Source organism: Eubalaena glacialis, chromosome 9 (genome assembly GCF_028564815.1).
Source record: "Eubalaena glacialis isolate mEubGla1 chromosome 9, mEubGla1.1.hap2.+ XY, whole genome shotgun sequence".
NCBI classification, from domain to species: domain Eukaryota; kingdom Metazoa; phylum Chordata; class Mammalia; order Artiodactyla; family Balaenidae; genus Eubalaena; species Eubalaena glacialis.
In genome coordinates this window covers 22439449-22466524 of record NC_083724.1, presented here as the reverse complement: position 1 = coordinate 22466524, position 27076 = coordinate 22439449, and the positions used below count along the sequence as shown (strand labels likewise).

Sequence of the window (27076 nt, the reverse complement as noted above, 5' to 3'; positions counted from 1 at the left end):
TCTACATCCGAACCCAATGATTACAAATGCAGTAATTCCAAGAAAACTGTTATAGAATTTTGTAAGTTCAACATAAATTGTTTTGATAGAAACATATAGTGAAGAATTTCCATTGGAAGTAGACAATAGAAAAAAATTCATTGATGTAGGATCACACAAACAGTAAACAAAGTGGGTTTAATACTCTAAACTATTCCTAACATAGCATCCCAGTTTAATTACCTACAAATGTTGGGCATTAAAAATTGGGTACAGCTTGTTTGACAGTATCCTCTTGATTATTTCTGCAACTGTTCTTCAAGTAATGGCATATGTCTTAGAAATGATCATTGCTCTGAAATGACATTTCTTAGAGATAATTATTGCAGGGTATGTGTTCCTACATATTCATAATTAGCTGTAGGATAGCTTTAGCCATGTGTATTCTGATTAGAATGGCCTAGAGAGAGGCCTCATGATCCATTTGGGGGGCTTTCCATTGAAGGCAAGTGTTCAAGACTATTTGATTTATGGATTTAGGCTGACATTTCCACTAGATTACACAGTTCTAAAAGGTAAATCACCATATCCCTAACTTTTCATTATCTTTCCCAGCACAAAGCTCAGTTCTGGTACAATCAGTACTTGGTGAGCTGAAGGAATAATTTTCACTAAACAGTGTTAAGGGCTGAATTACCTCCCGTCAAAATTCTTCGTCCCAGTATCTCAGAATGTAATTGTATTTGGAGACAGAGCCTTTAAAGAGGTAATTGAGGTAAAATGAGATCAGATGGGTGGGCCCTAATGCAATATGAATGGTGTCCTTATAAAAAGAGATTAGGACACAGACACATACAGAAGAAAGATCATGTGAAGGTACTGGGAGAAGATGGCCATCTACAAGTCAAGGAAAGAGGTCTCAGAAGAAATCAACCCTGGTGACACCTTGATCTTGGACTTCTAACCTCTGCAACTGTAAGAAAACACATTTCTGTTGTTTAAGCTGCCCAGTCTGTGGCACTTTATTATGTCAGCCCTAGCAAACTAATACATATACTGTAGTAACTACCTTTTTTAAAAGTTAGCTTTCTCAAATTTGCAACTTGAAATTACACTTTTAAAGTTTTCAGAAGTAGGTAGGCATTTTTACTCTTCAGCAGAAAAAAACACCCCCAGCACTTACGCAATGCCTTTAAATTGGTTTTGGCAGTTCTCAGAAGAGTATATAAACGCCCCAACCCCATGTACAGACCTTCAAGAACACGACCCTCAGAGCACTTGGCAGGACAGAACTGCAACACCAGGGTGCAATGGAGAGTACTGGATGTTAAGGAGACCTGGGCTCTAGTCCAGACTCTGCCATTAACTGGCATGTGGCCTTGGGCAAGTCACTTCCTTCTCTGAGCCGCTTATCTTTAAAAGGTGGAAATTGAACTAGGTAGCCTCTTAGATCCATTTATGCTCAAAACTTTGTGACTGTTAATGATGGTTACAAGCCTCTGCTGTGTAAATAAGCATTTCATGGTCAAGCAAGTTTATAAAAACCTATTTGGCCATAGGGTTATTTTCTTTTCCTGATAAAAATGCCTCTAGATCTTAAAAAAAAAATTGATCTAGTTACATTCACGGAGACAATAGATTTTAGATGAGCCAGCAAAGATCAGCAGTAGTTACCTAGTTTTCTATTCCATTAAAAATAAATCCCACCCCCCGCCCCAAGAAAAAATTCCCACTTGTAAAAAGATCCTAGAATAGGGACTTCCCTGGTGGTCCAGTGGTTAAGAAACCACCTTCCAATGCAGGGGACATGGGTTCGATCCCTTGTCAGGGAAGTAAGATCCCACATGCTGTGGGGCAACTAAGCCCGCGTGCCACAACTACTGAGCCCGTGTGCTCTAGAGCCCGTGCACCACAACTAGAGAGAAGCCCATGTGCCGCAACTAGAGAAGCCCGCACGCAGCAACAAAGAGCCCACGAACCACAAGGTAAGATTCCACATGCGGCAACTAAGACCCTACGCAAATAAATAAACATTAAAAAAAAAAGATCCTAGAATAAAAGATTAAAATAAATGACTGCTTAGACTCCTACAATCCAATAACGCTTCAAAGAACCTAGGAATAAAACATTTGCCTATGGAAAAGCAATATATAGGCAGCTGGTAACTGTGTTACCCTTTAATCAAAAAAAACACGAACTTGGTTTGAGATCACACCTCAAAATGTCTCAAAATTTATGTATACTCATCCCCTAGGGAAGTCAAAAACTGAACTGGAAAAAATGTTCCAACTCTTCTTTGGCATTGTACATATATTGTGTGTGTGTGTGTGTGTGTGTGTGTGTGTGTGTGTGAGAGAGAGAGAGAGATGCACAGAGAGTGAAAGACAGCACTCATGCAAATGTGCCAACATGTACTTGTACAAAGGGGGCGTGCCACTGAAGAAGGTATTTGCAGGACGGTTAGAAAAGCATTCTGTTTCTCAAAATGAGAACTGTTCCTTAACTAAAAGAGAGGTGATTAGTAGACTTAAGGTTTTTCAGTTTTTAAAGTGGTATGAATATGTGCTTGCTATGCTCTCACTATAACAAGTTTAGATGGATGGCTATGACAAAGAAAATATGACATCATTAGAATTACAGGTAAGACAAGGGGAAACCCAAAGTACAGACAAGAACACAGAAATATTTTTAAGAGAGTACAGATGTCATGACATTTATTAAAAGGCATGCTACAATGCTATACTTGTTAGGAAAGAGATTAGAGATATCAAGTAATAGTCAGCAAATATACAAACTGAACAAAAATGGAATATATTGTAGTGTACAGAAGCTTGAATTAACCATGCACTACGCACTTAGAAAATATGTTTTTTAATATTTTATCTTCTCTTCGCATTTATAACATAATTCACTTCAATAATCACAGAATCCTTTTCTTCCAATGCCACAAACTGTGTTACAAATGAAAGCTGGTACTGCTGCTTATCAAAATATACAAGACAATTGATGTTTTATATAAAACCATTTTACATGTTAACTTGTTCCCAAAAACCGTTTTTTTTTTTCTTTTTCTTTTTTGGCCTGGTTTTAAAAAATGTTGTTACAAATATTTACAGCATTTTCTTCTGTTAGATGAACATTCTTATAAACTGAAAAAGGGAATTTTATGAACAGACCACATAAAACACGAGACAACGTCAGAGGCTCCTAGCTGTGCTATTTTTTTTTTTTTCTTAAATACAGTACTGAAAATGCCCATAAAACCCATGTTGTCCTAATCCATTCTGTTCACATTTAAACTCCCATTTTCTCTAAGTACTCTATTCGCCGATAGGAAACAGAAAGTAAAGGCCGCTTTGCACTGGATCTTCTTTCAGAAAGGAGCTTGGGAAAAGAAATGCTTAACAGAAAGGAGTCAAAACCAAAACAGTCAGTCTTTGGTCAGAGCAATGAGGTGACATTTTGATGCAAAACTTTGCTTGGTCAGCAATCTTTATAATTAGTACTTTTTGGATGTGGAATGAATTTTTTAAAGAGCTGGGTAACAATGGTAAGGGGGAAAAAAGGTTAGAGTATGATTTTTTTTAATGACATCAAAAATAGCTATTTAAATATTTGTTATTACAACTACTACATAGATTAAAGAACTAAAAATAATGTAACAACAACAACAAAAATCTGTTTACAGTGCTGATTTAAGCTTGCCATGAGCAGCTTTCAATCATGACTATTATCACCAAGGTCACTGGACCAGAAAAATATCCCTGTTCTCTGGAACATATGCCTCAGGTTACAGAAACTAAGATGACTACCACAAAGATTAAGAGCAGCTCTGTTCTTGGACCTGCACAATGCTATATAATGAATATTATGTGATGAAGGCAAAAAGTGTAACTGAGACTTCATTTTACAGTTACAACTGTTTGCTTGAACGGATGGTGTGTGGGACAACATTCTTTTAAAACTATAGTATGTATTTCCTGAAAACCAGAATACTGATACTACCTTAGTCTCAAATAGGAAGAAAAGATCAATTAAGACTACTGAAGAAGGCACATAACCTTTGGTCCTGTTTTGTTTTTCTCCCTCTATAAAACCCCCAAAACTAACATTTTAGTAATTTTCTATTTTTTAAATCATTCACAACTAGCTGTTAAAATTTGCTCTGAAAAAAGACTGCAAATAGTCTTGTAGACAATAACACAGCTCTTAAAAGACAGCTGAGTTATATTTTCTTTAAAGAAAAAGTTCTGTGCAATCTAAATTGTATTTCTTTTAGCACAATAGTAGAATATTTTAAGTCTGGCAGTTTTATTCTTGTTAACAACAGATCAAGACAAAGGAAAAGTTAAGAAAAATGCTTTTACGCATAGTCATGCTGTCTTTTTGGTTTTAAAAATAGCAGTACACACTAGGTTTTCTAAGAGATAGGCTGATAGTTTGGCAAACAGGGCTTTTAAGTGACTCATTGGGGGGAAAAACACATACTTTTGAGCTTGTCATCTTTTGTCCAAAAATACTTAGTGGAAACAGAAGAGGAATTACATGTTAATATAAATGTATAACCTTTGCTGCCTAATGACACGGAAGCTTTTAAAAGTTTATATAAAACTGATCAGGGACATTCATGAGAGTTACTTTTAATCAACTGAAGCAGAACCTATAATCACCATCCTAGGTGGAGCCAAAAAAAGGCATTGCTTCCATAAGGAACAGGCAGGCAAAAATTGTGCCTCTAAAAACTGTGAGATTTGCAACTTTCAACAAAATCAGAAACATGACTACAAATTAACATTACAATATTTAGCCTTAAACAACAAATTTATGGCATTCTGCAGGATCTATTGGGTAATTCTGATACTCTCTTGTAAGTTATCAAATTATTAAGGTTATTTTTCTAGTTGTATCTCACAGGAAACACAATTTACTGCTATGCAAGTTATTTAAATCTCAAAGTAGAACTTTTTGGCATAAATTGCTACTGTTAAACGTGTACTGCTATTTTTTAATGAAGTCCTGAATATACATACTTTGTGTCAAAGTCAGACACCTCCAAAAATAAGACAATACTCCTTAAAATTAAGTAAATAAACTTAAAAATAGGATACTATGACAGCTCAACAGCAAAATAAACATTGCTCAGAAGATATCAACTAAATGCATGCCAAAACGAAAAATACAAAGATCTAGTTTTTCCACTGCCCTGATATTTTTAAATCTTTTTACAGAAACTATACCAACACAAATACTGTAGACCTCTATAATTCAAAGAGCAAATAGCCCAATATGGACAACATCCATGTGCTACAGCTAATTTTAGACACAAATTGATGGTTGCAAACACACTATTTTAAACAAGAATATCTCACCTTTATCAAATCTTAATTTGATTAATGTTCGTCAATAAATTAAGATGTATGTAATGTGCATATGTATGTACGACACTAGAAAAGTGTATGTATATACACTTATCTATACACACACACACATACGTGCGCGCAAATCCCTGAAAAGGATTCAAATGTTCTCTCTCAAATATAAAGGCCATTCCCTACTTCAAAATTACATTCAATACCATTGTGATCTCCCTTCTGCTACACTTCTGCTACACTTACACTGACTGTTATAGGAATCATGAATTAAAACTACACAATAATTCCTAACTAAAAAAAACCCAATTTAACATGCCACTGAAAATTATAATAGTGCCTGTATGGAAGGAAAAAAATGAAGCAATTTGGGGAGATTTCTTAAAGAAATTGTTTTTTCCCCTTCCCTCTTACTCAGTGTTTTGGTAAAAATATATTTCATAAGTGAAAAAATAAAAATTAGATAAATGATTACACCTATCAGCCAATATTAAAACTGATCCATTTGAAAGATCTCAATATAGTGTCCTTCGTATTCTACCAACTAATTGTTGCTCAGCGTTGAGTGAATTCTGCTTTTTAACAATTATCTTTTGTAGTCTCCAATTTTTTATAAAATTTCTTCCTGTGTTCAAATTAATGGCTGGAATATAGCAAAGAAATTGAAATATTCTTTTAAAAGGTGAGATGAGCCACTCTGAGAATCTGAAAAGTGTAAAATGGGTGGACAAAAATGACCCTTTTAGCAAATTCTGCTTTAAAAAAATTCGATCAAGCACTGAAGGAATAATTAACAAAAGCAAAGTATCTAACTAAAAAGAAACAATTTTACATTATACAATCACTGAAGCAACATTAAAATGTACTCTCACATTCAACTAAAAAGAGGGACAGAGTATGAGAAAGAATCCACCTTCTCATACTCCATATATGTGGGCACTCAGTAATGAAGTTACATTAACAAAGAAAAGCAAGTTCTCGAGTATATGACAAAAACCAAGTAATCCTGAGACAAATTCTAATGCGTGATAAAGATCAGACAAGATCCAGAACTGAGACTGCATGTTATAGCCCCAAATTGGTATGCTATAACTGGCAATGACCACTATTGGTCACAATATGAAGAGGCCTACAGGTGTGCACTGAGTTATTCCCAAAACCGTTTAACCCTTCCTCACCCCATCTCTACACCAAAGCACCAAAAAATTTGAATAGAAACTATTAGTTATTGAAAATCACTTAAAATTGCAATGAAAAAAACTTTAAAATCCTTACCAAAACAGGGAAAGAAAAAACAAATGCTCACCAAGCCCACAATATAGCTTTCAAGATACTGAGATAAAAGTCTAACCTATTATATCATAAGCACATAATAAGGCACATAATAGGAAATTAAGTAAATACACAGTAATTCTGAATAAGTATTAGAGATTATAGTGGTACAAAAAACCCTTGAGATTGATTTTTTTCTAAAAGAAGACTTTACCAAAAATAACTTTTAAAAAATCTGTCAAACCATATGATAGACCTGAATATTTTCCTTAAGACTGTAAACTTTTTTCTGAAAACAACTATAAAAAAGTAGTTTATAAGTAGGATTATTTTTCTTTTTAAATTTTCCAAGATCATATATTATTAGGCAAGTGTCATTTTGAAATTTAAAACGTGATTTTTCCTAATAAAATTATTAATTATTCTGACATCTTAATAGATCCTGGTTGGATTCTACTTAATTTCCCTGGAGATAGTTGAGACACTTCATTCTCCAAATAGTCTTAAAAAGTTAAAGATATGCAAAGGAGTGTCTTACAGTGGAAAAAAAAAATTGAAAGAAAACACGCAGATTTATAAATTTGCTTCCAATACAACCCAATTTGTTTATGTATAGTAAGTATCAGTATATGCCAAATAACTGATGTAACTTATAAGGGAACACAGTTTCCTACAGGAGTCAAACTTCTGAATCATACAGTTAAAAACTTGGTTGTAGGTAATTTAAATTACTTACGTCAAGTAATTTTAAAAGTCTGTATGTTTAAATTTTTCAAACTACAAAGGAGTTTAGAAATGTTGTATAAGGCTGATCTGGACCCAAACGAAAAGAAAGACTGTCCTCTTGAAATCCAATTTAATAAAGGGAATTAAATTATCGAAAAATTTTTTTTCCTGATTCTTTTTTCCTGAAGATTATTTTCATTTTAGAAACTATGGTACAAAGGAAAAACACGCCTCTGATGACGTATTGGCAGAGGGGAGAAAGGGAAAAGAGAACATCGCATGATTTTTTGAATATACTTGAATATCAAACTCAGGAAGAGTTATTTTTGTGAAAGAGGCAGAATTGGTCTTGAGCTGCTTCAGTCTATGTCTGAAGGTTTTACTGAAATTATGGTCCAGTCTTAGGAGAAAAATTCACAGAAAAGTTAGATTGTAGATTTTGAGAAGGAAACTCTGAGGTGGTGATTTTCTCCAAGGTCATGGTTATGAAGTTCAATGAGAGCCTGGATTGCTTCTTCCACAGATCCCAACTGAATGAGTGCCATTTTGCGATCTTTCCTGAAAATGGTAGAAGAAATAGAAAAAGCATATAGAATTAATTTTGCCTACAAACCTCTTCCCCAGCCCTAGAAGACTTCATTAAACTACCTTAAACATTTGCAGATCATATTAAATAATGTTAATGTATTTCTTAAAAGCATGGACTTACTGAAAGAATTTAAAAGCCTTCACTGAACATCCGGCTTCTGTGAAAAGGTTCTTCAGATCATCTACTGTAACAGAGGGGCTGTGAAAACATTACAGAGAGAGTCAACTATCTTATCCCTAATTTTCAAATGATGCAAAGATTAACTCCTGAAATCATCAAGTCTCCAGAATATTTCACATTTCAAAGAGCATAAAGTCACGCAATGAAGACATGATTTGCACGTGCCCTGAAAGATGTTCAAGGTTGATGCATACATGTTCTCAAATGATGGAATTTTGTCTCAAATCTTTTGCACAGGACATGGGCAGTATATAAAGAACAAGAAAATCTTTCTATATTTATTCTTTCAATGGGATTATTACCCACAATTAACTCTAGTACTTCCAAAGACACTTCCCTAGCTCTGACTTGTCTTCTATGGTCCAGCGTTTTCCACTACTAGGCCAGTAGATTTTCAATTACTTTCAGGGTAATTATGAACATGTGTATGTGGTAACCAGGTTCTAAGATAGCCCCCAACTACTCTCGCCTGCTAGTATTCACACTTTTGGTACTCCCCTCCCGTATCTAATAAGGATGTCCTCTGTAACCCTCAGGGTATTGTAGAAATGACACATGTGACTTCTGAGGCTGAGAGACACTGAGATTTCCACCTTGCCCTCTCTTGAATCACTAGCTTTGGAAGAAACCAGCTGCTATTTCACGTGGACAATCAAGCAGCCCTATGGAGAGCTCCTTGTGGCAAGGAACTGAGGCCTCCTGTCAACAACTAAGCATATGGTGAGCCACTTTGGAAGTGGATTCTCTAGCCCCAGTTAAGCCTTCAGATGCAACCTTATGAGAGATTCAGCCAAAACCACCCAGCTAAGCCACTTCTGGATTCCTGACTTACAGTAACAATTTGAGATAATGAACATCTACTATAGTGTTAAGCTGTTAAGTTTTGGGGTGATCTATTACGCAGCAGTAGATAACTAATACAGTGGTCTATCACATGAGAGTCAACTGACTAGAAGTAGACTCTTCCTCATCTCACAACTCCCAGCAAGGATGGTGTTATAGAACAATAATTGGCTCTGCAAGGAGACAGATATAAGTTCACATTCTATTTTTCATTCACCTGGTATGTCACTCTTGAGTAAGTTACTTAATCTGAGCCTCTCACTTTCATTGTTAAAATGAAACTAATGACCTTTACTCCATATGTTATTATGGATAAATTGCTAGAGACAGAATGTAGAATAGTGGTTACCAGGGACTGGGGGTAGAGAGAAACAAGGAGATATTGTTTAATGGGTACAGAGCTTCAGTTTGAGATGATGACAAGGATCTGCAGATGGATATAAGTGATGGTTGCACACTATGAATGTACTTAATGTACACTCAAAAATGGTTAAAATGGTAAAACTTAGGTTATGTATTTAACCACAATTTTAAAAGAAGGTTATTATGGAGATTAAATGAGGTAACACACGTAAAACACCAGCACAGTGCCCAGACTTGACAGATGGTTAAAAAAAGTATTAACGTCCTTTCTCTCTTCTACCTACGTGTCCGATGCAGGTTGCAACTTGAGACCAGCTCCTGGATAAATGTATTTAAGAGGGAGCCTGCTTTAGTATTTAAATATGTTGCCTCTCTCCCTGACTCTGTAGTGATGAGGTGCTAAATTTCTAGATTTTTTTCTCAAGTGACTCTTCCAGTTGCCTGGCTGGCATGAGGTTTGAGCCATTGCCCAATTCGGATTCAAGGTTTCTCCATATAGCCTAATTGGAGACTAGCTAGGAGCCTGGGCATTCAACAGCATTTTGAATAATTATTTTCTCTTCCTATTCAAATCCCATTCTCATTCTCAGAAATATTCCAGAACTGTACCCTTCTCCATTCCCTCAGTCTTTTAACTTTTCACACACGTGCTCGCACACAACTATACCCCACAGCTTTTACCCTTCCTTCCCAAAGCTTATCCCTCTTCATGTATTAGATTAAGTTATATAAAATTGCCACCTTGGGACTTCCCTGGTGGCGCAGTGGTTAAGAATCCGCCTGACAATGCAGGGGACACAGGTTCGAGCCCTGGTCTGGGAAGATCCCACATGCCGCGGAGCAACTAAGCCCATGCACCACAACTACTGGGCCCGCGCTCCGCAACAAGCAGAAGCCACTGCAATGAGAAGCCCGCACACCACAACAAAGAGTAGCCCCTGCTCGCCACAACTAGAGAAAGCCCGTGCACAGCAACGAAGACCCAACACAGACAAAAAGTAACTAACTAACTAAATTTATTTATTAAAAAAAAAAAAAGTTAAATCTGCCCCCTTTGTAGGTCAAGGATTTCAAGAATTAAAACTGGGGTTGCCAGGTGCTTTCTATAAACGGCCATACAGTAAATTTCTTAGGCTTTGATGACCATACAGCCTCTGTTGTAACTATTCAGCTTTGTTGTTATAGCTCAAAAGCAGCTATAGTTAACACATAAATGAATAAATATGGTTGTGTTCCATAAAACTTTATTTATGGAAGGTGAAATTTTAATTTTATGTAATTGTCTCAAATCACAAAAAATTTTTCTTTTGTTTTTCCCTAACTACTTGAAAATGTAAAAACCAATCTTAGCTCATGGGCCTTACAAAAACAGATGGATTTGGCCCCTAGGCTATAGTTTGTTGATCTCTAAGTTAGATGATGACTAAAGAACAAGTCTGCTACAACACTGGTTAAATACAGAGTGGTTACAAGAAAATTTTTAGCTTTTACATATATATATGGCTTTGCAGCTTGTAGGTAAAAATAGAGAATTCAGTTTTACCAAATTCTTAGATACATAAATTATTTGATTTTGCTATGCTGGTCACTAAAGGGTCTTTACTTACACAAAAGGATGAATAAGTATACACCAATGGAATATTTCTGCACAGATTTTTGCCATTCTATAACTGAAAGGTAACTTAGTTGCTAATTCTCTGTTTGGAAAGAAAAATTTAAAACATTGCTATCTTTCACTTTCATAGTGTATGGTTAGATATAAACTTCTTAAGACATGATGGCAAATAAATCATCTTACGAGAAATTAGTGAATAGGACAACTGCTACGTTAGAATAATTTCAGTTTTTACCTCCCCAAACCATATACTGTAGATTATTAATCATCTAAATGAATAGTAGCTAATTAGATACATACGGGATGTTGGAAAGATGCAGAGTAGCTGATGGTGGAAAAATATTCTGGAAGTTTTTAGAGCCAGGCTTTTTAAAGCGATGCAAAGGACTATTGCTAAAATCCTTAGTCAGACCTTGGTCTTCTTGTCCCTCTCGAGGAAGCTGAACTGCTTGATGTTTGGACAGTGTAGCACGAAGCACTTTCCCATAAAGTCTCTGACCACTCAGATGGTTCATTGCTGGTGCATAAGAAGAAAATAAGGAAAGTCTGGGTATTAAGATAGAGTCTCTGTAAAACTGTCTATCATAATTCTTTTTATTTAGTCATTTAAAATTATACTGTCAATTTGAGGGCTTAAATGGCTTTAAATTTAAAAACTCTTATATACGAAAATGTATTACATGACTCTGTTTTTCTGTAATGAAAGAAAAGCAATACAACAAAAAGTAACTATTTTCCTAGCAGAGTGCTAGGAAGTTCCAGAATGCCTGAAACATACCACATGCTCAGGAAATGATTATTGAATAAATTAGCTTAATCTCAAGTAAATTTTATTTTTTTAACATCTTTATTGGAGTATAACTGCTTTACAATGGTATGTTAGTTTCTGCTGTCTAACAAAGTGAATCAGCTATACATATACATATATCCCCATGTCTCCTCCCTCTTGCATCTCCCTCCCACCCTCCCTATCCCACCCCTCTAGGTGGTCACAAAGCACCGAGCTGATCTCCCTGTGCTATGTGGCTGCTTCCCACTAGCTATCTATTTTTAATCTCAAGTAAAGCTTTTTTTAATAAAAAATCTGAGTAGTAATATTTCAACAGCCACTATAATAATAAACGGTGAGATTGTAGAATGACACTTTCTTGCACCATCAGTATGAAGTATTCCCAAACTGTTATGCCATGCAACAGTCCTAGAAAACTTAATTTGAAAGGAGAATAAACAAGCAAACAAACAAATAAAATGAAAGAAAACAAGTCATGTTTATTAGTTTAAAGCTGATGGAAAAACCCTAGAGTCAAAGCTCTAAACATCAACAATATATTCAAATAGATAAATGAACTTCAAAGAATAATAAATATTTTAAAATCTTAAAATATAAGCAGATCCAAATAATGGAGATATTAACATAAGGAGGTACTCTTCCTACTAGCCATAAGTTTATTTTATAGGAAAATTCACATACAAAAGGGGCAGGTTATCATTATTATTATTTATCATTAGTACCTAGCTGAGCTTGATTTGCATCTGCCATCTGAACCAATGCATTTTCTTTCTTATTAAACATTATCTTCACTCGATGTACATCACCATATACTCCTAATTAAAAAGACAAAACAAAACAATTTTTTAATGCTGATTGTGTAATGTTCAATTAACTTTACTAATATATTTAAAGAAAGCTTCTTTTCTCATACTATATGCTTTCCCTGGGCAATTTCATACATAGGTTCCCAAATTTGTATCTCTTCTATGTTCCAGATTTATTAATCTAGTATCCCCTTTCACCTGGATGTCCCACCTGCTCTTTCCTGCACCCTCCTGTGTTCACTAACTCTGTTGATAAACAGTACCATCATGCACATATTTGCTCCAGTCAGACATCTGGGAGTCATCTTTTGACTTACCCCTTTCCTTAGACACTTACATCCAGTCAACTACCAGCACTCATTGATTCTATGGCTTAAATATCTCTCACATTTGTCCACTTCTTCCCATCCTCACTACCATCAAATCTATTATCACCATTTCACATCTGGACTATCATCATAGCTTCCTAACTGATCTCATTACATCCATTTTTTCTATGCTAGTGTTCCCCAAAGTGGGTCCCACATCCCCAAAAGCAAGCAAAATGATTCACTGGGGTGTGGGAGGAAAATAAACTTTTACTTATACTGATTTGTTTATATAAACCAGTATGAAAAACTACATTTTACTAATTTTCAACATATAGAAGAAATTATACACAGAAGTTTCTACAATATGAAGGGCATTCTCTCATTTTTTTAAATTTAGTGTATTAAAATATATTGCAATTTATGTGGAACAGGGTATCACCAATATCATAAAAATAAGATCTTTAAACAGTAGCATCATTACCATACTTTGTAATAGGATGAGAGAATGACTACGACAATCTTCAAGGCACACAAAGGAGTACTGGTTATCTTGTGGGCAAGCCCCTAAGAGCAACTAAACTTAGAGATGAATGGTAGTTTTAAAATTTAAAAAAAAAAAAAAGACAAGTATTCCAAATTTGCTGTCCTTTTCAGAAATGACAAGTGGCTGAAATAGATACTCTGTAAAAAATAACACACAATTTGTTCTTCAAGCTGAGGGTGATATTTTTCTAAAGGAGTGAGAAATTAACTACTTTTGGAAAGAAATGTGCTCTGGCTATTAAAGAGACATATGAAAATTTAGCATTAATAAATGATTTTGTTAAGGAAAATTACATAAATGTGTCATGAATAAACACTTTTATAGTAACTGCAAATGAGTATAAAGTTTCTCTGTGGGGTGATAGAGATGTTCTAAAATTGGACTGTGGTAATGGCTGCACAACTCTGCAAATTTACTAAAAATCACTGAGTTGTACATCTGAAGTCAGAGAATTGAAATGGCTGCAAATTATAACTCAAAAACGCTGTTAAAAAAACCTATTACCCACTCAAAAAATTTGAAACAATTTTCCATCCTCTTAAAAATTCTTCCACATGAAGAGTACTAGTGAGTTTTAACCCCCTTATGCTAATGTAACAGTTTTCAAGATCAACTACTTTAACAAGAGGAAAAATGGAACTTTTCTAGGTAAAGTACAACAAAATTTAGTGGATTAGACTGAAAAATTAGTATCATAATTATTTAGTACAGCAACAATGAAACACTTCCATTCAAATCGCCTATCTTTTTTTTTTTTTGGCCGTGCCCACGCAGCTTGTGGGATTTTCAGTTCCCAGACCAGGGACTGAACTCAGGACCTGGCAGTGAAAGCACTGAGTCCTAACCACTGGACCACCAGAGAATTCCCTCGCATATCTTTATGAGGTATCTTTTTCATTTATGACAACCATTAAGATCAAGTACTAAAAGAAAGTGAATTTAGAATCAGTTCTTGGGATACTGAATCAAAATGAAAAAGGTTTTTGAAATAATGAAGCATATTAAATCATACTTCTCACTAAATGTTAATAGATTTTTATTTTAAAAAGTGTCATAAGAAAAATCTTTATTAAATATCACTTCATTGTTCTTATATTTCTGTTTGTACATATTATACTAAAGAGTGTAGTAAAAGATGGATGAAATTTATGAATAATTAATCATATATAGATTAGGAGTACATGCTAAATATTTTTTTTAACTGAGAGGGGCACACTATTGGAAAGTTAGGGGATTATTTTTAAAATCAACATCTCATTATGCCTCTCTCCTGTTTAAAACTAGTCAATGGATTCCCACTGTTCTTAAGTTAAAAACGAAGCTCTTTAATATAGCTTACAAAGCTCTTAATGACCTTGCCCCTATCCATCTGCCCAGCTTCAACATGTCTCTCCCTTACACTCTCCATTGAGCTTCCTTCATTTCTATGTTCCACGAGTTCTGTCTCTCACTGCTACTATCTGTGAAAGGACATTTGCCCTCCCTTTCTGCCTGGCTAATGTGTCCTCATTTTTCACAAGTCAGCTTAACTATCATTTCTACTGGTACATCATCTTTGATTCCCTCAGCTAGGTTAGGTCTCCCAGCTGTATGTTCCTATTACAATCTCTATTTCCCTTTTTATAAAACTTTGTTCTAACTGTAATCACTTACTAAGTCTTCCTTGCTATTCTATCCTCAGTGTTGATCAAACACACTAGTAGGCACATAGCAGTAATAAATATTACTGAATGATGCAATATGCTCAATTCACATCATAGATGATATAAAAAACACCAAAAAAAAAGAAAAATTACTTACCAAATAGGATAAAAAGTCCATGTGGTGTAATAAGCTGTTTGAAAAGGATAACACAAAATATCAGTGTCTAAGTAAAAATTTTAAGTAAGTTTACTTGTTCAAAGCACTTTTTACATGCTGCTTCTATATATACTAGTGATGAATTTTAATAAAAATTCTTAAAATAAACATTTTCATTGAATTTAACTCTAGGTCAGAAGCTACAACACTTCCTCCTGAAAGACTTTTTACATATAATACTTTTCAACTCACATCAGGATTAAGATTGGTGACAAGTAGAACAGAATTTCCCGGTATACCACCAGCCCCAGGAATGGCCATCCTTCCAGTGACAGCAGAGGAGGTGATTGTGAGAGGACCAAGAGCTCCGGGACCTAGTCCAGCTGGGACTGACAGACCTTTTCAAAACATCAAAAGCATTTCATATTCTAGTTACCTGGAGAATTACAACACTTAATACAACTTAAGTAAATAAATGAAGACAAAAGCAAAAATAGAGAAGAAAATGTTTCAAAGCTACCATAAGGATAACAAAGGTCAGTTTTCTGCCCTCCAGAGTCTGTCTGGAAGTAGAGCTCTTTATTCGTTGATACTATCATACTTAGTACTTTATTATTTATACAGTGCTTTGCAGAGCAACCAAATTCCCTGGTCTTAAAAGCATTAGGTTTTTCAAAGGGTCTATAGCTACAAGTACTCCTTCTATTTCTTGAAATAAATATATTCCAGCACATTTCTCTGAAGTAGATGTTATTTTCATATTGACTTCTACCATAAAACCAGGTACATATTTTTGTAAAAAGTCCTTCAGCAGAAGTCACATATATGCATCCTAGGTAGTAATGCATGTTCTAAAATTGGACTGTGGTAATGGCTGCACAACTCTGTAAATTTATTAAAAATCACTGAGTTGTATATCTAAAACAGGTGAATTGTATACATACATTCTGCATGGGGAAAAAACATTTTGTAACCTTGTAAAACATTATTACCATCAAGAACAAATTTATAGAATTCAATATTCTTTTGCAGCAAGAATTTTCAGAGCTCTCTACTCCCCCAGATATTTCAGAACTACTGCAAGTTCTACAATACTGGAATATTGACACTATATACTATACCTAAAACACTACACTTCCTCAGAAGGTCCCACTATTTGTATTCTCAGCTTAAAAATTATCTAAGATAAAATCTCTAGTTGATATAAAATGAACCAGTTCTTTAATTTATTGATTCTTTAAGCTCAAAATTCCTTATAATAGACAGAGTCTGGCCAGTTTATCACAAATCATGTAATTAAATTGCAATATAGTTTACAATCATACTATTCTGCTTGACAATCTAAGGAAAGTTATTACTACCATCATCTTGCTGAATTTTAAAACTGTGCAGATCACCTTCTTAGGGTGGATGCTTTTCCATGAAATCTATACTCAGTAGTCTTTTGCATGACCTCTTCCCATGCCCCTGCAACTTTTGAATAACTTCCTTAAGTCTATTATATACCGCCAACACTACACCTTAGCTACACTGTAGGGTATATACATGTGTGCATGTGTATATGTACGTCCCCCTGCTACACCTTAAAAGTCTTATCAACTCAGGAGCCCTCTTTACACATTTTTTCTCTTTCTTAACATCTACTACAGTGTTTTATACATACAGTGTGTAGAAAGAAATAACTAAAATGAGGGAAACCATATATCACTACCTCCAAATGTATAAAAATTAAACTTTTGGGAGCTTCAAACACATAAAAACAATGCCTTCATTTTAATGAGATAGGTAGAATTACTCACTTAATTAAACATACGTTAAGATGTCTTAAAACCACCAAAAACCTAAAACTTAAATGAACCTCAACCTTTTAAATCACTCTTTTCTTTTTAGTTAATTTCATCCTCTCCAGTTAAGAGACTAGTTAAAATTCCCAGAATTAGAAAGGTAGGATACAAAGATTATTGCCAGAAAGCAACTATGTTGTAATTTAAAATAGTTATATTCATAAATCAGCTGGAAACTGTAAAAAGGTACTGTGTAGACTAGGCTTAACACTACGCCACTCTTCTTTCTAATCACCAACCTCAAGTGTATTCTTTAAGCACCAGCAATAAAACCATAAAGTATTTTTTTCTCCTCCTTAAGTTATGATCAAATTCATTTTGTTTACTATTTGGAAAAGAGTCAGAGAGTCATTATCAAAGTATTAACCGATTGCTATCTCTTAATTATTTCTATTACTTAAAGAAAAAAATATATATTTTTTCTGAAATAAAACAGCATGCATACCCTCTACGGTAATCTTCTAAACCCATTAATCAAAAAAACAAAAAAAGAGGATTTACAAATAAGTTTAACAGTAAATGTTTATTAATTCAAATGTTTGCTGACTGCATACTATGTATTAAATGCCATCAAAGGCATTTAACGACACAAAGATAAATAAGACAGAAGTCTGTTTAACATGTAATTGATAAGCTTATAAGCAAGCAGTTCATATATTTTGTGTAATAACCAAAAAAAGGCAAATCAGAGATTATTTAATATAGTCAACCTATCTGTGCCAATGGCAAGTATAAATGATGCAGAATATATAAGGGAATTTTGGAGTTGAGAATGGAACCAGAGAGAATTATTTATAAACACAAGGAAGCTGTGCATCATATATTGTACATGAGCCACTTCCATGATTGAAACACCTAATGCTTTTATTATAAATCCTTCAAATATGGTAATATTTTTCATTTTGATAAGTTCCTGGAAAATATAGACCATCATTAAGAAATCATTTCAAATTCAACTTTAGAGTTAGTCACCTGTAGCTTGAGGAAATCCAATGGCTGGAGCAAATCCAGCAGCCCCTGCATATGGTGAGGAAATTATTCCTGGTGCACCTAACGGGGAAGAGAAGCTAAAATAAATATACTACCTTCTATAAATATGGTTATCATAGCAATATAAAATGGCTATATGAAGGTGTATTACTGATAAAGAGATTCTGTTACAGAGTAAAGATTTGTTGAACAGGTGATCCTTAATGGTAAGTAAAGAGCCTCTGCCACTTTCAGAGGCTAACCCCTTTCAACTGGGTTCAAGGTTCAAGAGTACAGCTAAAATATTATTTAATTTTGAGTTATTAGTTTGCTACTTAGTTTTAGTTTATTTAGTTTTGTTATTTAAGTTGATATTCTTGTCCTTATTTAGAGCATTGTTTCTATGCAAAAATCATCAAATACTTATTAAATTGTACTGTACCTGGGGGGTACTGTGCTGACAAAAAGAAATATGAAATAAAAATCCTTGCCTTTGAGAGGCTTTACAAACTAAAAGTATGAATTACAGGAGATTCACATGCTGAGGATCTAGGGGTTTAAATACAAATATACTGCAAGTGCTCTAAGAAGAAGGGATTGCAAAGGATCACTATGATTGTTTGAAGGTCTCTCAGGAGGTAAAACTTGAGCTGGACATTCAGTAAGTGAAAAGCAGTGCTTAGTGTGCACTGGATGCTAAACAAAGGCTGGTATTCCCTCTCCTTTTAGAAGCCTGGCGACTGTGAACCATCAATAAAAACAAGAGTTAGTTCCAATGGAGGACTCAGTACTAGTAGGAAAACAATTTGGTTTGGGACAAGTTAAGGTTGAGGTGATAGTAAGACACTCAAATGGGAATGCCACAAGTGGAAATGAGGGGGCAAACGCAGAATTTCTAACTATTACAAGACACAGATTTGTAAATCATCTATATAGAAATAAATGTGAAAGCCATATGAATGAGAGCTCCACTAAAAAGGGCACAAGGCAAGAAATGAAGAAAGCTAAAAATAGAACCTGGGAGTATTAGTACACTTAAGTGGTAGAGGACGGAAGAGGAACATTCTAAGGAAAAGAGAAAAAGAGAACAACCTTAGAAAGCAAAACAAAACAGTGAATTATAATGAATTATAGTCCCTCAGGATCTAGAGACATAAAGTTTTAGGGGAGGGGGCCTTCCATAAAAGTCAAAGAGAGTGAGAAATGTAAAAGGTAAACAATAGTTTTAGAGCAACAGTGAGAAGCTAGACTGTAAGAGTCAAAGGGAAGGTTTTGGGGTTTTTTACCCTAATGATAGGCTGATATGCATATTTATAGGAAGAAGTATGTAGGCTACATTTTCCAGAGGGGTTAAAAGATCATATAAGTTTATTCTCTTCATTAAAGATAATTATTTAACAGAATTTATTAAATATGTAGCTGTGATTAAAATAATTCAAGAAAATACAGTCATTGAGAGACTTCAGGGACAGAGCTAGCAGAGAGAACCAACAATAAATGAAGACACAGAAAATGAGAATAACTGACAGAGTAAGTGATGAAATAAGAAGGGAAACATATATTTATTGAAAGCACATTAGGAGGCAAGCATTCTTCTAGTGCTGAGGAAGCAATGAATAAAGCAGACAAAAATCTCTGCCCTTGCTAAACTTACATTCAAGTAGGCTCAAGATCATAGGTAAAATGAAAACAGAAACAGACTCACAGACTTAGAGAATGAACTTATGGTTACCAGTGGGGAAGGGTGGGGGGGAGGGATAATTAGTGAATTTGGGATTGACATGTACACACTGCTATATTTAAAATGGATAACCAACACGGACCTATTGTATAGCACAGGGAACTCTGCTCAGTATTATGTAACAACCTAAATGGGAAAAGAATTTGAAAAAGAATAGATACATGTATATGTATAACTGAATCACTTTGCTGTACACTGGAAACTAACAAAACATTGTTAATCAACTATACTCCAATATAAAATTAAAAGTTAAAAAAAAAGATGATAGGTAAAATGATGCACTTTCATAACAGAAATAACTATATTTAAGGCATAAAGGAAGACTTATGAGAGAGGCTTCAGTACAGGTATGAGTTATCGTGAAAATTTACACTAGAAAATTAAACATAGGAAGAGGTATGGTAGGGCTTCCCTGGTGGCGCAGTGGTTAAGAATCCACCTGCCAATGCAGGGGACACGGGTTCGAGCCCTGGTCCAGGAAGATCTCACATGCTGCGGAGCAACTAAGCCCATGCGCCACAACTACTGAGCCTGCGCTCTAGAGCCTCCAAGCCACAACTACTGAAGCCCAAGCGCCTAGAGCTCGTGCTCCGCAACAAGAGAAGTCACCGCAATGAGAAGCCCACGGACTGCAACGAAGAGTAGCCTCTGCTCGCCGCAACTAGAGAAAGCCCGCATGCAGCAACGAAGACCCAGCACAGCCATAAATAAATAAATAAATTTAAAAATATATTTAAAAAAAATAAGAAGAGATATGGTAGATTGTATTACTGTTGCCAAGTATTCACTTGACCCTTCCATGTAACTCTGGTCAGTCATGTGACTTGCAGTGTCTCCTGTGGGAGGAGCATACATTTCTATGCAACACCCACTGCACTCAGTCATGTGATAGGAACACACGGACAGACAGGACATAAACTGCCTCTATGCAGAAGCTTTAAGAGGCATTATGGGTTTACACCAGCTCTCTTATTTTTTTACTCTCTGCCACAAGAATGCCATGTCTCAAATGTAGTGACACCTTCAGCCTGGACCCTCCATCAAAGACATGTGAAGGAAGTTTGCAAAAGCTGATTTGCAGCTGTTTAAGTGTCAGTCATGTGAGAGGAATAAATGTTAATTGCTGTAAACCACTGAGATTTGTGGGAAGGGCAAGGGACGTACTTTTAAAACAAAACAAAGAGACTAATACAAATGGCTATGGGGTGGGGGGTATGAGGCAGAAAACTTGTAGTAGGTTTTAGAGAAATGAGGAAAATTCCTGAGATAACACTCACTGAACATTAAATAGCAATAAATGAAAGAATTGGCAAACAATTACCAGGGCCAAATTTTAAATAATTGTTTCCAAGTAAAATATGATTAACAAGAACATTTGTTAATACTCGACAAAAGAATCATTTGTAAAGTTTCTGTAAATCTACATTCCTCAAATAAGCAGAAACAGAAACATTTTAGCAAGGTAACCAGTTAGGCAATGGTTTACACAAACTTTTAAGAAAAAGGTTTAAGATTTGCATAACTAAGAATACATATTTTACATTTGGAAAAGGTACTACCACAACAGCAATTAAGGTAATACAAATGAAGCGATAACATTTTTACCTATGAAATCAGTTTATCAGTGTTATTTATAATAGGAAAGCCCTAAAGAAACAAGCTTAATGTCTAAGTTGGAGAATTATTATATAAATTATGAGTCACTAGACAAAATACAGAGCCATTTAAAATATTACAAAGAGTATGTACTATGTAAAAAAAGCACAATTATTTTGTTTTTCAAAAATGTTGGTACAGTAGCAGACTAAATAATACAGACCAACCTTACTGTAGATATGCCCAATGGAAGAGTAAAAAGATCTTAAAAAAAAAAAAAAATCTAAGAGCTAACAAAATGATTAGGAATAAACCAGGCCAAAAACCAAACTCTGTGAAACAGCTAGGTTTTATCAGCCTCATATGTAATAGACAAGATACAAATCCCAGGGTCAGCCCAAGGAAGGAAGTCAACAGGGGACCTCCATGGCATTAATCTAGAAGTGTAAGCCTAAAATAACCCATCCCATTACCTACTCCTCCTACCTTCAGAAGATTGCAAGGAAAGTTGCCTTGGTGTCTAACAGAGAAGAGACAAAAAAGTTCCTGAAAAGTTAAAAAAGCAAGCTTTCATGCAAATTTGCAGCCCAAATTCACATTTCTTAGGAGTTCAAGGGAAAATTAATAAAATTATGGATTTAGATTGAAATGGTCCCAAACACAGATCCTTTACTGAGGCAGACAAGCAAATTCTTTCTGGAGGAACATACCATCTTGATACTAAGCCTCAAAGAACTCTCACAATTCCCCAAGTAAAATGAGAAACTCAAAAAGAAAAAAAGAAAGTAGAAAAAGAAATATCTAATTGCAGAAAAATAACTGCAAAGATTTCAGACATTGGAATTATCAGATTTGATTTGATTTGATTTTAAATAGTATGTTTGAAGAAATAAAAGCCATGCTGAAAAATATCTGTAGGGAAGATACTTAAAAAAAAAAAAAGAACCAAGTATCAATAAAATTTCTAGAAATAAAAAGCACAATTATTGAAATCTAAAATTATCAGACAAATTTAACAACAGATTAGACAAAGGTGAAGAGACCATTAGTAAAATGAAAGTCCCTAAGGAATTATTTAGGATGCAGCTCAGAGAGATAAAGAAATAGAAAATATGAAAGAAAGTTTGAGATACTCAGAGTAAGACAGTATAACAGGTCTAATCAAAATTCCAGAAAGTAAGAAAAGAAACAGAGTGAAGGAGAAATATATGAGAAGATCATTTCTAGAACCAGTAAAAGACAACAATCCACCAAATCAAGAAGCTTTTTGAGCTCCAGGTAGAAAAAATAAATCCTTAAACAGACACATCATACTGAAACTACAGACATCAAAGATGAAAAAAAAAATCTAAAGAATAGCCAGAGAGAAAACAGCAGTAATTAGGTTGACAGCTGACCTTCCAAGAGCAACAATGAAAACCAGACTATTGTGTACTGATTTCTCTAATACACTGGAAAAAAAAACCTGTCAACCTAGAACTCTATATATCTTTTAAAACTGACAACAAAATAAAGACATTTCTGAGGAAACGAACACTTCAAACATGTTAACACAGACCTTCCCCTTAAGAGAATACTAAAGGATATCCTTCCGGCAGAAGGTAAGCAATCCCAGATGGCATATCTGAGTTGCAAGAAGAAATGAAAGGCCTTAAGAGAGTTATATATGGCTTAATCTAAATGAATATTGATTGTATAAAATAATACTAACAAATTGAAATGTTAAAATCTAAAAAGTTTTAAACATAATAATATCTTGAGTTAGGAGGAGGTAAGAGAAGGTAAAAGGAGTTAAAGTGTCCTAAAGTTCTTGTATTATATAAGAACAGATTACAGGTATCGATTAACTCTATATTTTGGTAAAATAAGTATGAAAGTCAAAAATCCTAGATGAAAATACAAAACAGTGTTAAACATCGAAAACAGTAGTGGGAAAAACCGAATAATAAACATTAATTCGACAAATATTTTTTGGGTCTATTTTGTGTCAGAAACAAATATCAGCAAACTAAGTAGAGAAGAAAAAAAACTACCTTGGTGAAGCTTATTTCGACTGATGAAAACATAATTAAACAATAAACACAGTAAATAAGTTAACTGCATACGTAAGAAGGTGATAAATACTACTAAAAAAATAGAACAGGAAGAATCAGGAGTACTGAGGGAAGGCTGGTCAGGGTAGGTCAAAGAAGGCAGCAGGAGCAAAATCTGAGGGTATCTGGGAGAAAAGCCCTCCAGGAAGAGGGAATAACTAGTGGAACAATCTGGAGGTGGGAACATGCCTAACATGTTTTAGAGGGATGTCAGTTTGGTGGGCAAAAGGAGCAAGGGGAGAACATCAAAGGAGATATGTCAAAAGAGTAAAATTGGAGTGGATGGTATAGGGCTTGCAATCCAATGTAAGGATGTGGGCATTTACTCTGAAAGAAATGGGAACCTTTGGAGGGTTGTCAGCATTAGACTGAAATGATATGACTTATTTCTCTTCTCTAATTTACATACAATAAACTGTACAAGTACAAAAGGCAACTGATCTGCTTTCTGTCACTAAAGATTAGTTTGCATTTTATAGAATTATATATAAACAGAATCATATACCAGGTGTTCTTTTTTATATGGCTTCTTTCATTCATAATAATGTTTTGTCTGGCTTCTTTCATTCAACATAGTCCTGTTGTCCTTAACAATTTATTCCTTTTTATTGCTGAATAGTATTTCATCGCATCGATAAACTACATTTTGTTTATCCATTCACCTGTTAATAGAATATTTCCAGATTTTGGCCATTACAAATAGAATTGCTATGAACGTTTGCATACAGGTATTTGTGTGGACACTAACTTTTTCACTTCTCTTGGGTAAATGACTAGGTCATATTGTAGGTGCACATTTAACTTGAGTAACTGGCAAACTCTTTACCAAAGAGTTTCCTAAATTTTACATTGCCATCAACACAGTATGCTGGTAAAAGATGCTCCACATCCTTGGTACAGGAAACTTTTTTAACTCTAGCTGTTCTAATGGGTATGTAATAATATCTTATAGTAATTTAATTTCCATTTCCCTGATGACTAGAGATGTTGAGCACCTTTTCATGTGTTTACTGCCATTCATATACCATCTTTTGTAAAATATCTTGTCAAATCTTTTGGCCATTTTTTAATAGTTTGTTTTCTTATTACTGAGCTATAAGAGTTCTTTATATAACTTGATATAACGAATTTGTCTTATATATATGTGTTGCAAATATTTTCTTCAAGTCTATAGCTTACCTTTTGGTTTTCTTGATGGTACCTTTCAATCAGTGAAATTTTTAAATGTTGATGTATGTACGATATATAAATTATTTCCTTTTATGGTTTGTGCTTTTTCTGTTTTACCTAAGAAACTTTTGCATATCCCAAGGTTACAAAGATTTTCTCTGTTTTTTTTTTTAATATAAGATTTATTTGTTTGTTTTGTTTTGGCCGTGCCACACAGCATGGCATGTGGGATCTTAGTTCCCTAACAGGGATCGAACCCACGCCCCCTGCAGTGGAAGCTCGGAGTCTTAACAGTGGACCGCCAGGGAAGTCCCCTCTCCTATGTTTTATTCCAGGAATTTTATAGGTTTAAGTTTTACATATAGGTCTAAGATCCATTTCAAGTCAATGTGTCAGTATGGTGTGAGATACGGATCAATGTTTATTCTTTTTCCAATATGGATATCCACCTGTCCAAAAACTACTTGTTGAAAGACTTTCCTTTCCCTATTGAATTTTTACACTGGCAATTTTGCTCAAAATCAACTCACTACATACATGTGGGTCGATTTCTAGACTCTATATGCTGTTCCATTAATTTTATATATCTAACCTTTCAACACTATCAAACTGGTTTGACTACTGCAGCTTTATATTAAGCCTTGCATTTATTTCCTTTCACTATTTTAGATACTTTTCCATTTCTATGTAAATTTTAGAAGTTCAGTGCATCTTACTAAAGTAAGAGAAAAATTAGAGTAGTTAGAGAAAGAAATAAGAGTTTATCAAGGTTGCTGAATATGAAATCAAGAAACTACAACACTGCATTTGTATATTAGCAACAGTTTAAAAACCAAATAACAGTGATGGCTAAAACTTACAGGGCACCATTCTAAGCTCTTTACGTATATTAGCACATTTAATATTCATCACAACTCTTACCTGTTAAGTACTATTATTATGTTCATTTCACATATAAAGAGACAAAAGTACAGAGCAGTTAAGCAATTTGCCCAAAGTTACACGGATCATAAAGATTGGTCTAGAATTAGAATCTAAAAAGTATGGCTCTTAGGAATAATTCTAACAAACATATGCAAACCTTTATGGGGAAAAGTCACCAAACTTTACTCAAAGACACTAAAGAATATACAAATGAACGGAGATATGTACAATATTCAAAGACTGGAAGACTCTATTGTAAAGATGTCAATTATCTTCTAAGTGATTTATAAAGTCAATATAATCCAATCAAAACCCTAATAGTGCTTTTTTCCCCCTTTGAGGACTTGAAAAGCTGATCCTAAAATTCCTAGGTGTAAATGGTCAAGAATTGCCAAGATACTCCTGAAGAATAAGTAAAGAGACTTAACACTATCAGATATTGAGACTTGTGGTAATGACAAAAAGAAAGACAAATAAATAGACCAATGGAACCATGCTCAGAAAACTACTCATGCATATATTAACCTCAAGTTAATGGTATGTGTTAATTCTGAAACTACTTTTTGTGTATTATAGGATTGAGCAAATAAGTAAATATGTTGAGGCTAATGGAAACTAGATTTCTCATTCTTGAAGAAGGGAATCACCAATATGAAAAAAAGTGTGCTGAACTGGAATTGGAGTTATCAGTTAAAACTTGTGGTTTTTTTTAAACACAAACACACACACGCACACACACAGAGAAATATATTTATGAAGTACACATACACATATATTCTAGTCATGTCCATTTAAAGTTCCTAGAAGCAGTGACACCCTATTAGCAATAAACACATATAATGCCTTGATACTGATTTCCAAATACTATTTCCTACTAAAAGGAACCAGGGCTCACTGGAGTAATGGCTGACTGCAGTGTTAAGGCAGGGAAAGTAAAGAAGATCTGAAATCTCTTCTGCCAGAAAGTAAGGAAGTGTTCAAACAATGATGAAGATATGTCAAAAGGCCACAGAAGCTAGTGTGAAAGGGCTCCCACTGGCCAAATCTGGGAGAGTTTGAACATAAAATGAAAAATGATACTATGAAATTATTACCCATAGACTAAAATAAGAACCTACAAGTTCATACTAACATGAAAAAATTAATACAATGAATAGTAGATAAGCCACAGAGAGCTAATGTACTGTATAATGAATACAGACAACATTATACTAAAACTGTGTAATGTGATATCACTACAACTGAATATTACAATACATAAATACATCAAAGTAGCACATTATAAACCTTAAATTCACACAGATTTATGTAATAAAAATGAATGAATGAATGAATGGAGTGGTGGTAAGAAAAAAGTTCTTTATAATAAAATCTCAGCTAATAAATGAGAAGGAATGACAGAATTAGCAAATCACCAATATAGCAACAACTACCACCATAACAACTAACTTAAGCAATGGATGTTAAAACTAAAGGGTGAAAAGTCATAAGAAACAGGCTATTTTTATAGTCTCAAGGTATCCTCCTTACAAGGATATGTTGTTAATTACAA

General features: G+C 34.5%; 1 protein-coding gene across 7 annotated transcripts in view; it reads right to left on the bottom strand.

Annotated features, from left to right (window-relative positions):
* Positions 1-2724: 2724 nt before the first annotated feature.
* The window catches only part of PTBP3 (polypyrimidine tract binding protein 3), a 100146-nt gene continuing 75794 nt past the window's right edge, over positions 2725-27076 (bottom strand). For 6 of the 7 annotated variants that reach the window (XM_061200102.1, XM_061200099.1, XM_061200100.1 and 3 more), the window contains 7 exons: positions 18004-18081; positions 15440-15585; positions 15188-15221; positions 12449-12541; positions 11237-11453; positions 8056-8133; positions 2725-7904 (listed from right to left, as the gene is read on the bottom strand). In XM_061200102.1, coding sequence (XP_061056085.1) covers positions 7772-7904; positions 8056-8133; positions 11237-11453; positions 12449-12541; positions 15188-15221; positions 15440-15585; positions 18004-18081 — 779 coding nt within the window. In that variant the 3' untranslated portion in view covers positions 2725-7771. The remainder of the gene's footprint in view (positions 7905-8055; positions 8134-11236; positions 11454-12448; positions 12542-15187; positions 15222-15439; positions 15586-18003; positions 18082-27076) is intronic. The other variant, XM_061200101.1, reaches the window with a different exon arrangement.